We start from the raw sequence: 13,865 nt of genomic DNA on the forward strand, positions 1-13,865 counted from the left end.
ACACAGGTCTTCTCACTCTCTCACACAGGTTTTCTCACTCTCACAAACTAACATACCAACCACTTCCTCTTATACAGGTGCCTGGGCTAACTGGGCAATTCGCACCTCATTAGCCCAGGCACATTCCACACATTCCTCACACAAACTCACTCACTGAACCACACCCCAAACTCACTCATATCCACTCTAAACAACACAAAAAACACAAAACCACCACAAAATAGGATGCACCCCATCACACAATGTCACAGGAATAGAGATCTTGCTAAAAAGACAAAAGAAATATTTAAATTAGAATTGCAGCTCTTTTCATTAACATATTTTAGGAGTGTCTCTTATTTATGATAAAGAGATATCGTTATGCCTATGTCATTGTTAAATAATCATGCGTGATTTCAGAAATGATGTTGATTTACGAAATAATGTTAATATCTTAACAAGCAGTGCTTCTTGCAACTTTTTATTTTGTTTGTGTGGGAATTTAAAAGCAAATCCGTGTTGTCATAATTTATCAGGAGTTAATTTGCACTAATTAACGAAAGACTAACTCACCTTGAAACAGAAATTTAACATACTGGCTGTGGCTGTGACGCCGATGATACAGAGACTACCTATAGATAATTCAATATTTATTATATACTTGTGGTTATAAATGAGTTTTGTTAACTTGTTTTAACAATTTGTAACCTTAAGCCCAGAACACACTGCCCGTGACATCGCAGGAAGGGATGCATGGATGCATAAAGACAAGTACAGTGGCAATGGGGCGAATCAACAGGCTAAAAGATAAGGCTGTGACACTATACATATCTACAATTTGGCTAGAACTTAAGGCGACGTGATCGTGAAAACCACATATGACTGGAGACATGCATGCATTCTCTCTCTCTAACACACACACACGCACATGCACACACAGTATTGAATTGGTTTGTATACAATGTCTGTGCCGATATTTTTTGAAAACAAGACAGCCACATATTGTAACTATTAGGTGAAATATTTACAGAATACAAAAAAAAAACTGCTGCTATAATCATGATTCATTTAATATTAATAGCGTTATCATTAAATTATACCAAATCACATTTTTTATTTACAATGAAGGTAACCTGTACTATTTTGACCTGAAAAAAAGAAACAAGGACCAGGGGTCACAAATGGAGGTTAGATAAAGGGGCATTCAGAACAGAAAATAGGAGGCACTTTTTTACACAGAGAATTGTGAGGGTATGGAACCAACTCCCCAGTAATGTTGTTGAAGCTGACACCCTGGGATCCTTCAAGAAGCTGCTTGATGAGATTCTGGGATCAATAAGCTACTAACAACCAAACAAGCAAGATGGGCTGAATGGCCTCCTCTCATTTGTAAACTTTCTTATGTTCTTATGTCACCCAAATGCTTATAAAGTCAGCAAAAACATGTTTTCCTTTCATTGTAAATAAAAACGTGATTTGGTATAGTTTATTATTATTATTATTATTATTATTATTATTATTATTATTATTATTTATTTCTTAGCAGACGCCCTTATCTAGGGTAGGGTTACCATGTGGCTCCAGATTAACCGGACGCTGTGAGACAGAATGGGATTTCAAACTTGCCCCTAAATTGAAATAAATGAAGGTGTAAATGAACCATCCTTAGCTACAATTAAGAATGGTGCTTAAATACCCGCATGCGCGTCAAATAATTGTATTAAACTAAGAATGAATTGCAGCCAGTCGCTATTTTTTTCTGTTTGTTAAAATTCAATCTGCCATATTATTCTGCAAATACAATTGCATCATCATCTCGTTGCTCTATCGATAAATTAGCTATTCGTTCATTAAGATCTGATCAGAAGCAGCTGATCAGTGTGAATTGTTTGCTGCGCCCAAGCAATTCCACCACAGCAGGATTAATCTCAGCAAAGGTGGAGCTCATTTATACGTGAATTACTTTCAATTTAGGGGGAATTTTGAAATTCCGGTCTGTCTCAAAGCGTCCGGTTAATCTGGAGCCATATTGTAACCCTAATCTAGGTTCGATTTACAGTCGTAAACAAAAATACATTTCAAGAATCACAGTACAAGTAATAATACAATTATAATACTATGAACAATAAACAAATCATGCAGCACGGTCCTAATGGCAGCAGTTAAGTATTCTGTAAATGTGACAGACAGAGAATTGTCTGATGTCTAAAAACTATTGGAGTTTTGTTTATCACACGCTTCACTGCTATCAAAACTGCTAGCCTGTTATCCCACTACTGTCCAGTAGGTGGCAGTGCAGTAAGCCACTAAGGTATAAGATATCAGGAACTCAAACTTTCTTTTCATTAGTAAAGAATCCGGATAAGGAAGAGAAAGCATAGCTGTCTTGGTTTCTTTATTTCACAGGTTAGTTTTGGGTTATATAAATCAAATCGTAGCTAAAATAGTAATAATGGAATAATGGTAAATTGCACTTGACATTACAGTGACTATTGTTATTATTGTTGGTTTGGTTATTCATAAAAAGAAAGTAAAGAAAGTATTTGATGAATAGTACATTTTACCAAGTGTGTCACAAAGAACGAGGTTCTAATGTAAAAAGTGAAAGTATCAAACGGATATTATTGGTAAAATGCCTTAATCTTATAGATATATTTGTTGAAATCTTACATACAGACGATACAAATTCATTTTATGTGAAATTAAGTTATTTGGTTTGTATTAAAATAGAGACGCGAATTGCTATGAAACAAGACAAGATGGCAGCAGCATATTGTTTTCTGAGGAGCAAAATAAATGTAACTAGTATGAAAATATAATGGTTATTTTCTGTAAAAGAAATGGAATCTGATGGTATTAAGAAATGTATTTTTGCAAATATGCTATTTTGTGATTAGTAAAGAATCCGGCTAAGGAAGAAAAGGCATAACAGTCTCCTTATTTCACAGTAATCTAACGAGTCAGGCCATCCGCAGACCCGTAACTTAAACATTTAGTCAAACAGTTAAAAAGTGCAATATGGGGCTTGCTTTCAAAAAATATCGCCACGGACATCAATGGAATAGCTAATGTGATCGAGGTCATTGACATGGATTTTGCCTAACGTATTTGTAATTTTGTCCCCCCTTCACATGTCTGTATGCACATATTATAACATCTTATAATACTGTAAGTGTTCGGTGGCTACTTCTATTCATGTTGAGTTTATTTATCGCTGAGGCGAGCAAACAGTACCAGAGAAAATGCATGATTAGAAGATACACCGAACAATTAATTATAAACAACTATACCAGCACACTAATTGTAATTGTAAATCAGTATTGTGTATGTGAAGTTATCTAAATAAATGTACATTCTGCATGACAAAATGCACAATTTTAAATGAAGTTTACAAAATAGATATTCCCATTTTTTTTTAAAATTTAATTTCCATTTGGCTGCTGCTCGCTGGTGGGAGTGCCATCTCGCTGGATGCTAGTAGTTTCCATAACAGCGAATTATGCTCGTTAACATGCATTTTGATTAACAAGTTCCCCTTATTTAGTCATTGAGACAGGAAGTGATGTACGTGACCTGCGACAATTAATCTTTTTAACGAGAAATGCAGACATTAACAATCCCATCGACTCAATTTGAAAGCATAACGGATTAACATATTTAGTTTGAAAATCACTTGCTACTAAAGCTATCGTTATAATACCACAAGTTCGATACAATAACACTGTTTTTTGAAAATCCTACCCAACATCTCATGTAAGAGGACCCTAAAGCAAGGTTGAGTTACTCAAACTGTGCAAAATAATTCTGGTTATCGTAAGAGACACCCTACACATGGTGTAACATATTATTAATCACAAACTGAACTACTATTAAACCTAAGTCTAGAAATACATGTTCTATGCACAGGATTTCTACACAAGATGTACTGGAATTTTGACAAACCATTAGTTGATTTGTAATGAAACTAAACAACGTATATATACTGTATTCCTTCAAATTTAAGACGCAGCTCAACATTTCCTACCCTCAATTTGAGGAATAAATAAAACATCAAATAAAGATGCATTTACAAAGATACAACCTTGAATACACATATAAGAAAATGACGTATGGAGGCAGTTTGCGGCCATCTGTTGCCACACAGAGCATTACAGTTAAATGTTGCTTCTCATTTCCAGTCGTAATTACTCACGCCTGTTTTTCTCCCTTTTGGTGAACTGTGGTATTACTGGACGTGTAAAAAAATACCAGGGTCTGATCAGTATTTCCGATCTGTACAAGCTGGAAGTTTGTTAAACGGGGCCGAATAACAAAACGCTGAAATTGTAAAAGCTTCTCTTCGAATTCCTCAGGAAGATAGAGGTATGACACAGGCCCGGTTTTTGGGATGGAACCGCATAACAGTCTCGCGTTTTGATTGGTCCATGTCTGTCACATGAATACGTCGTCACACGAGTGGAAAAGCGTGCAGGCATTTTTAACATTGTGATCAGATAGAGAGAGTGATCTGCTTTACACAACCTTACCATTAAAATATAATGTGGTATTACACTGTACTGATATTACAAACTATGAGGAATTACTTTATATAAATTATCATGTTATGCACGAATGTAAGAATTGGCTTTCTGTGGTGGTGTACTTTTTTCTTTCAAGTAGCATATATCTATAATCGTGTTTGCGATATATTTTAATATAAAACATATACGCTATTGCAGTTTTGTTACAGGATACATTAGTTTATCTCTAATGTAATCACAGTTTTACATTAGACTGCCCCTGTTTTCATTTACGTCGCAAATTCTGGGCCGCTTTACTTTTCAGATAATGTCCCAAATTCTGGGCCGATTTGGTTTGCAGATAACGTCCCAAATTCTGGGCCGCTTTGGTTTTTAGATAACGTCCCAAATTCTGGGCCGCTTTGGTTTTTAGATAACGTCCCAAATTCTGGGCCGCTTTGGTTTTTAGATAACGTCCCAAATTCTGGGCCGCTTTGGTTTTTAGATAACGTCCCAAATTCTGGGCCGCTTTGATAACATCCCAATTTCTGGGCTGCTCCGGTTTTCAGATAACGTTCCGAATTCTGCATTTTCGAATTCAGGCCAGTTTTCGAGATATTCTGCTTAGCTGACAGCCGAGTTTCTAAGTCATGCATGCACAGTTTACCATAAACTGGACCGTTAATTCATTTAAGAGTACATGAATCAAAGTTAATGTATTTTTTACTCTCCTCAGAAAACATTTAGGAACATAGTATACCAAAAAAAAAAAAAAAAGGTCATCTCATTTGCTTATGTAATGTCCATCAATATATAGTGAGGCATAGGAGTTTATCAGAACTTCTGGGTTTAAGAGACCAGTGCCCTTCAACAACTTCAAATAAATCCTATTGTATTGTATTAGTCAGCATTTCCCTTATCTATTCCTGATCATTTATACTGTAGGTCAGGGGTTTTCAACCTTTTTTTGAAACTGTAGCCCTTCTATCTGGAGGTTTCAGCTCGAGTACCCCTTCAGTTACAATAAAATGGAGAATAATCTGATAACCCCCCCCCCCCGTTTATTTAATAAATCTGGGTGACAAACTGCTGGTTTAGGACAGAACAACAAACAGTAAGCTTAATTCTTAAAACTTTTAACTACAAGTATTTGGATGCACAGAATTAAAAAGACAAGTATTGGGTTAAGAGCACACCTATTTTTTTGTAACTTTGACGGCCTTTTGTAAAAGTTTGAAGGCCTTTTGATACCCAGCATACACTGCAATACCCAGCAAAGTTATACACTGATATTCTGATAGCACAGCAATTCAAATGAAGTTTGTAATTGGTTGTGTTCCTCAAATACACAATAAAAAGTGATATTTATAGGGTATACAGTTATACAGCGATACAGTGGTTTCGGACATCTAAGAACAGGTACTGCGAGCATCTGGATTCATACTCAGAGGTACTCTGTAGCCTCCTGGGACATTCACAGCTTGTTTGACACCCTCTTGTAGTTGCCCGTTTCTGCATATAAAGCAAAATGCTGTTTGTCAATCTCTCTTTTTTCTTATAAATCAGTCTTTGCAAGAATCATTCCAAAAACACTTGAATCAGTTAGGCACTACCAGTCTGACACTACAGGCCTTTAAATTGCAGTACCAATTTGCAAGTTGCTAAGTGGTTGCGTTCCTCAAATTTGCAGTGCAAAGTGATATCTTAAAGAATAGGGTATATAGTGCTTTTTTTCGCCTCCCCTCGCTTTTGGTGCAAAACTGTGCTCCAATACACTCAGGCTGATACTGTGATCACAAAACACTTGGAATGGACTTAAATTGGTGCTTCTGTACTCTTTTTAGATGCACAACAATCTTAGCTAAAGAAAATGGGTTCCTTCGAGTTCGTAAGACCCACGACCGCCATTAGCTGAGCCTTACCCCGATGGTGTTTTTATAATGGGATTTGCCATAGGGAAGGGGGTGGTCTCTTATCGTACCCGTATCTCCACGACCCCTGGGCCAACAAACTCAGAAGGACATTCTTTGCGTGCACAAGAGTCTTAGCTAAAGAAAGACATCGGCCACGGGTTCAAACGCCACCCCACCGCCAGATGGTGGGCGTTGCCCCAAAGGGGTTTTATAATGGGATTTCCCATAGACATTTTTCAGGGTGCTGTATCTCGGGTTCCGGGGGTCCCCAAGACTTGAAAATCGGTATGGAGGTCCACCTCGGGGCCCCTGTCGATCCCTCCAAGTGACGTGTCCCCAGCTAGAAAGGACACCAGTTTAGACTTTTTTTGCCAACCTGGAGCTCAAAAGCTATTGGAAATGCAACCTTGACATGCCATCATGCTGAAAATGTGAAAATTTGTTGAAAATGTAGCGTTTGAAAACGGGTTGCTCCCTGTGAAACAGGGCCCCCAGACATGACCCTAGGAAGTTCAACCCGGGTTCTAGGCCCTGGGGTCATGGAGATATGACCCCGAAAAGGGTAGTTTTTGGACATTTTTGACAGGGCGTATCTCGGGTTCTGTGGGGGTTAGGAACTTGATTTGTTTTTGTGTTGGGGCCCCATGGGGCCCCGCACAAGGAGTCACCATTTTCATGGTTCAAATGCCAGGACGGCTTGGCAAAGTGAATTTTTTCGTCATGACATGAGTTTTTGGGTGAACCACCACACCTTTTTAGGGGGTGGTTTGGGGTGCTCCCCTGAGTCTATATCACTTTGAATGGTGGTTCTGCGTGCTCGGGTTCGAGAGATATGCCTGAAAATGTGTTTTATAACACTGCCATAGACATGAATGGGGCTGAATACCCGAAAATATATTTTGCAAAGAATTGCTAAGGTGGGTATATGCGTGCAGGGGTTGCATGGTGGTGTGTGCGTGCAGGGGTTGCATGGTGGTGTGTGCGTGCAGGGGTTGCATGGTGGGTGTATGCGTGCAGGGGTTGCATGGTGGGTGTATGCGTGCAGGGGTTGCATGGTGGTGTGTGCGTGCCAGGATTGCATGGTGGTACACGTGTGTGGAGGGGAATTGGAGTTCAGGTTTTGCGCACAAGAGGGGCGGGGAAAAGACTGGGAAGGGTAGGGTAAAAGAAAAATTACTACAATCATTTATTTTCACTTTCAATTCCCAGTCTCCTTTCCCTCACTTTATGATTTTATTTTGTGATTATTTAATTATTGTCAAAATAAACGGCCTTCATCTACTCACAGTTGCAGTCTCATTTCTGTCCAAAAAGAACCTGAAACACTACAATATATTGATGGACGTTACATAAGAAAACGAGATGTCCTTTTTTCGGAATACCATGTTCCTTTCCAAAAATGTGTTTTAATATTAGCCTTTAATAAAGGAAAACGACTGCTTAAATTCATTTTCATGTATCTATTTCAGTGCAATAGTTTCTTCATGTAATAAGAAATACATTTTTTAACATTTACATTTTTGTTTTTTTCATTAAAAAAAAATATATATATATTTCTGGGGAGAGTAAAAAATACATGAACTTTGATTAATGTACTAAGGGTTACTCTCAAATGAATTCACGATCCAGTTTATGGTAAACTGTGCATGCATGACTTAGAAACTCGGCTGTCAGCTGATTCCCCAAAACTGGGCTGAATTCGGAAATGCAAAGCGGCCCAGAATTTCGGATGTTATCTAAAAACCAAGGCTGCCCAGAATTTGGGACGTTATCTAAAAACCAAAGCGGCCCAGAATTTGGGACGTTATCTAAAAACCAAAGCGGCCCAGAATTTGGGACGTTATCTAAAAACCAAAGCGGCCCAGAATTTGGGACATTATCTGAAAAGCAAAGCGGCCCAGAATTTGGGACGTAAATGAAAACAGGGGCAGTCTAATGTAAAACTGTGATTACATTAGAGATAAACTAATGTATCCTGTAACAAAACTGCAATAGCGTATATGTTTTATATTAAAATATATCGCAAAAACGATTATAGATATATGCTACTTGAAAGAAAAAAGTACACCACCACAGAAAGCCAATTCTTACATTCGTGCATAACATGATAATTTATATAAAGTAATTCCTCATAGTTTGTAATATTAGTACAGTGTAATACCACATTATATTTTAATGGTAAGGTTGTGGAAAGCAGATCACGCTCTCTATCTGATCACAATGTTAAAAATGCCTGCACGCTTTTCCACTCGTGTGACGACATATTCATGTGACAGACATGGACCAATCAAAACGCGAGACTGTTATGCGGTTCCATCCCAAAAACCGGGCCTGTTTCATACCTCGGAAGATAAAGACACTTCTTTAAAAATGGCTGCCTGTATGTCATGGATGATTCAAGATCATGCAGTGACGTTTTTGTTCGTCTTTTCTCGGCAGTCAGTCACGTTGCCATTTGTGTACTCGGGCAGTCACGTCTCTTGTTGGTGATTTGAAGGCATCACTATACTCGAATTTAAGATGTAGGCTAATTTTGAGAAGAAAAATGTGTTTTAAAAAGTGTGTCTTAAAATCGAAGGAATACAATATATGTATTTTAATTAATGTGTACATATTTGTGTAATAGATGTTTGAATGATGTAATGCTGATACTGTATATTATTAACCAATCATTGTACTTCATAATATTCAGTTACTTTAAACTTATCACTTGAATATCATAATCAAAAACAAAATACATTCAAAAATAATGGGGCTGTCTGTCTATTGGAAAAGTTTCATAGGAGAAATGGGTCATATGCTTGTTCAAATAACCACTTCATGATGGTTTTTAGGAGTAATTATGGACACATGTCCATGTTGAATTTTAACAAGTAGATTGATTGAGATGTGGAGCTCAGCTGCAATAAATACTGCAATATCATGCCTTCTTTTTTCTTTCAATTTATTTCTGTGTGGTAATTTAGATTCTCTGTTAAATATACAAACAACTGCAAGTAAAGTTAACAATTATAAATAAAGTAATTTTACAGATTCATTTTGGCAACAGACGTTTGTGTTAAATTTACATAAGGTTACACCATTACACAGCTCAAACGCACAAAGCGTCTCGCGGCATCACAGAATTCAGACAATAAAAGTACCAGTTAAAAACAAGAGTTTCAAACATAATTAAATGGCATCAGAAATCTACTTCACATTACATACTGTAAAGTACTTGGCACATACAGCATGAATGTTGTGGTTTATTTTTATGATCTAAACAACAGTGGTACAGAATATCTCTCTTGGCGGCAAAAGCCGACATTGCAAAATGAGGCCTGAAGTAAAAGAGCAACAGCAAAACTTAGAATGGCTATGTACTGCCATAAATTTGAATAAATCCAGGCCTAAGTATTTATGTAAAATGTGTTTTTTTTTTAAATATATGGACTACATCCTTCAAAAATTCATAACAAATATACATTTTTACAGGAGAACCCTTTCAAAACATCATGCTATTTGATGACAGCAGGCATAATCAAAACTGTTGCAATTTAGATTATTAAAATAGGCCCCTTCATCATGTTGACTAAAATAAATGTGTAAAAGATACAAAGTAAAAGCTGGTGTGCAGTGTTTACATATTTCTGATTACTTTGCATCCTTTGATGTTTTCTCAGCATACACAAAACATAAACAGTAAATACAACTCTACATAAAGTTATGACAGTGATTATCAAAAGTGCAGCTATACTAATGGAACATTTGTTTTGGCAAAATGAAATAAATAGGTTAGTTGTACCTCATTGTAACTAGTAACTGTAACAAGAAAAATAATAAATCTATTGTAAAATCTTAAACATGGCACATGTTCATAGTTTTCATGTATTATCAGGAAATTTAATTATGTTTTAGAACAACACAGAACAAGTGTGCTAGTGGCATATGCAGAAAAGGTTATTGGCAATGTTCCCTTAGTCCTCAATTCAGCATGTCCTTTAATTTACCCAATTTCCTTCATATGAACATAATAGGATTTGAACTAAACTTTCCTACTTTACCTCACCTGACCCTACACATACTCTTCCTCGTATATTCTGTACGTTTCATTAAATAGATTTACAAATAATTTGGCTGTGGAATTTTCTAAACTGTAATTTACTTGCTTTTACGGCCCTGCTTAAAGTGACACGTAGTGCTCACTGAGTCACACTTCTGTTTCTGGGCGCTTTCTGGATAAAAACCAGACTTTCATTGGTTCCTTTTTGCCCTTCATTGCCACTGGCCCTTTGTATTCCAGATGGAACTGGGGGTCTGTATTCTCTGCTGACAACAAACACCTGGAACAGAGCACGTCAGTATTACTACAAGACAGAGAAAAGGAGCAATCAATTCATAACCTGAAGAGAACTACTATCAAACTCAAGTTTGATGTTCAAGGGACAATCTAAAAATGTAGAACTGTCTCTGGGTTCGTAATGGATGTACAGTAAACTTGAAAATGACCTACATTGGTTCCGTGTCAGTGTAACACATGAAGATCAAACTGTATTTGTGAGTTTAAAAAAAATGTGTTTAAACATTGTACAGCTATGGCCAAAACATTTGCATCATGTAGAATTGTAGGTTGGAGACATAATTAATAAAATGAAAAATAAAAAAACTATGTGAACATAATTTAGATTTTTTTTATTTAACATCATGTAATCAAAGAAACTCCAAAATGATACTGCAAAAGTCTACCGGAAGCCATACTAGTAGTACAGTATTTCATGTTAGATTTTGAAATGTCACATTTTTCAGTTTTTGTCAGTTTTTCGTTAAGTATATGGAAAACTACAAAGCGGTATGCAATTCAGTATATTAACGTAACATTACTCAGCAGGTTTCATTCGAATTAATTCTATAGGGTGATGCAAAATGTTTGGCCATAGCTGGAGGTGCAGACGCTGCTCCAATTCAACCTCAGCTAGCAATTCATTGGGATGCATGCATACAACTGCTTTCTGATATTCTGAATATGCAGCAGAAACTTAAAGCTAATATGGCTGCCAAATGTCAATTGTTTTTAGTTGAGATGCATAGAATACAGCTGTGAACTAAAAAGAAAAACATTCTCAAACTGTTTGGCCTTTATCCTCTACAAACCAATAAGTCACACTATCTAGAATAGGTTAGAGATCAACATCATGGTCAACAGTAAGATTTTTCCGGTATTTTAAATGTGTATATTTCAGCAGGCTTGCTTATCACACAACTTAACACTTAATGCATATAAACATAATGATAAATAAATAAATTCTACTCTCTCACCTGTAAGTATATTCTGAAACATTGATCTTCCCTTTTTCTCCCGTGGTTTCTGTTCTGCTTGTGAGGTTGACAGTATTTCCAAACAGACAGTAACGAGGCATCCTTTGCCCAATCACACCAGTAACCACTTCTCCAGTGTGTATACCGATAGTGATCTAAAAAAGAAAATATATAGCCTGTATTAATAATATTAAACTTAAAGAAGAATTATTGCATAAACACACATAAGTCAAGACAAGTTTCTTGCCTGTTTGTCTAAGCTGTACTGTCAGTTTATTAGCCACTGCGCACATAGCATATAGTCCTTAGTAGTTTTTTTTTTAATGTAGCTAAAGCCTGTATAATTTTTGTTGGCTGGTAGTTGTCACGGTATTAGATTTAAATTTCAAAAGACATCAGACATTTAGTCCTACTGTATAAGGGTTAATAGCCTTATTAAAAGCGCTTGCTGAATAAAAAGAAGACGGCAGTTAGCTAACTGGTCACAGTCCATTGCAGTAGGGCTAAACAGCTTCTTTCAAAGTAAAAGATGTCTGAGACCAAGTACAAAATCTATGCTGAGGACAAAATGATTTCTATTCTCTTTGCGACACAGACTAATGAGCCAATAATTTGAATGTACTGTAATTAAAGCTATTTTGTTTTAATTCTAAAGAAACGGTTAATTAGTCCTTCTTACCCAATATTCATCATGTGTACTGCAATCAAGGCCTACTTTTGTTCAACGTTTTCATAAACTTAAAATTGATTTCCAAAACTCTCAGGGTGGCTAATGTACATGAATTTCCAAGAGGTTTCTTGTACAGTACTCTGCAGGAAGTAAGCAAGGGTCCTTTTGATTCAGTAATCTCCGGCATTCCCAGGAGATTCAGGCTGTCTGCTTTTGTTAAAGTCAAAGGTTTGCCTGTACCTTAAGGGAATCGAATAATCAATCAATCAATCAATCCACCACATGTTGTGCTTAGTAAAATATTTTTTTAGAAATCAAGCTAGCTATTTGGAAAATACAGTCTTGCAAAAGACTTGACTCAGTTACTTAAGAATGGAATTAACCATGTGTGCAGTAGTTCAGGACAAACCCCACAACACATTTGAGTTTAAGAGAATGTTTTATTGATAATAATGCAATGTATGGAAGAAACAATTTGGCATCACACCTGCTTGGTTTGAAGGTCCACCACCTGGCCGCATGGACAAGGCAGGAGACCCCTAGTAGATCCAAGCGGGTCCCCATGTCGCAAAGTAGAATTTAATTACTGAGCAGAGCAAAAGCATTTTAAGGTCATTGGTGTTAGTTCTGATATGTGACTGGTACACTTTGGATGACCAGTGACCAAGTCGTTTGATGAGGTGGACAGAGTGTCCAAAGAAAAGACTGACCTGAATATGTTTCTGCTGGAAACCCAGACTTGAACAGAATCTGGCGGAGGCGATTGATAAACCAATGACGGGTGGCAATTGTTCGGTTTTCATTTAGAAACAGGCAATCTGAACTGGGAGCTCCCTGCGATAGCTGAGGTTGTTGAAAAGAAGGAGGAGATTCATCATATGAATTTAATCTGAAGTAATACAATCAAGGAGCCTTTACTTTCTTGGTCAGTTTTGCTCTTCAAATGGAAAGTATCATTTAAGAGAAGAGAGGTCATAAATTAAGGAGAGGGTTGAAATGGCAAGAGGAAGCAGTAAATTCCGAACCCAAGTCCAACAGAAATGAAGCTTCCAGAGTCTTGTCTAAAACGCTAGACTGGTAACCTATTGTGATGGGCAAACATGGGCTGAGGTGTGAATACTTACCAAGAACAGGGCTTGACGAACTGTAAATCAATTTGTGAAAAAACTGAATGCCTGATATGACCACTTTAATGGAAGAGGCATTATTGTAATTGTTATTTTTTTTAAGGCAGGTTAAGAAAGAGGACGCCACTGTAACAGTAAAAGGAAATATTGAAGTTGAATAAAAGGTTTTTAAAACAATTCCAAGCTGACCAGTATGTTTGAAGGGTCCGAGGCAAGATCCTAAGAAGGGTTATTTCCTGTGCTTGTAGAATAAGAGGATAGAGATTATAGTTTACAGGAATGTCAGGTCTGATAAAGAAGGAACCGGCAATGGATGCAGATCCACTTCTGGAGCAAAGAGTCTGAATTTCTGAAATTGAAAACGAGAAAGAGCATCAGCAAT

The 13,865-nt window shown here is 36.9% G+C and overlaps 1 protein-coding gene and 1 long non-coding RNA gene across 4 annotated transcripts in view; one reads left to right on the forward strand and one right to left on the reverse strand.

Moving 5' to 3' along the window:
• Window positions 1-2,329: 2,329 nt before the first annotated feature.
• Window positions 2,330-11,495, forward strand: LOC131738118 (uncharacterized). The gene is made up of 2 exons (XR_009329641.1): window positions 2,330-2,385; window positions 10,674-11,495. It is a non-coding gene; the product is annotated as an uncharacterized LOC131738118 (long non-coding RNA).
• Window positions 9,334-13,865, reverse strand: part of LOC117421133 (guanylate cyclase soluble subunit beta-1-like) — a 32,928-nt gene continuing 28,396 nt past the window's right edge. For 2 of the 3 annotated variants that reach the window (XM_059031545.1, XM_059031547.1), the window contains 2 exons: window positions 11,687-11,841; window positions 9,335-10,713 (listed from right to left, as the gene is read on the reverse strand). In XM_059031545.1, coding sequence (XP_058887528.1) covers window positions 10,581-10,713; window positions 11,687-11,841 — 288 coding nt within the window. In that variant the 3' untranslated portion in view covers window positions 9,335-10,580. Of the gene's footprint in view, window positions 10,714-11,686; window positions 11,842-13,865 lie in introns of all 3 variants that reach the window. The other variant, XM_034035104.3, reaches the window with a different exon arrangement.

The sequence above is a fragment of the Acipenser ruthenus genome, chromosome 1 (assembly GCF_902713425.1).
Source record: "Acipenser ruthenus chromosome 1, fAciRut3.2 maternal haplotype, whole genome shotgun sequence".
NCBI lineage: Eukaryota > Metazoa > Chordata > Actinopteri > Acipenseriformes > Acipenseridae > Acipenser > Acipenser ruthenus.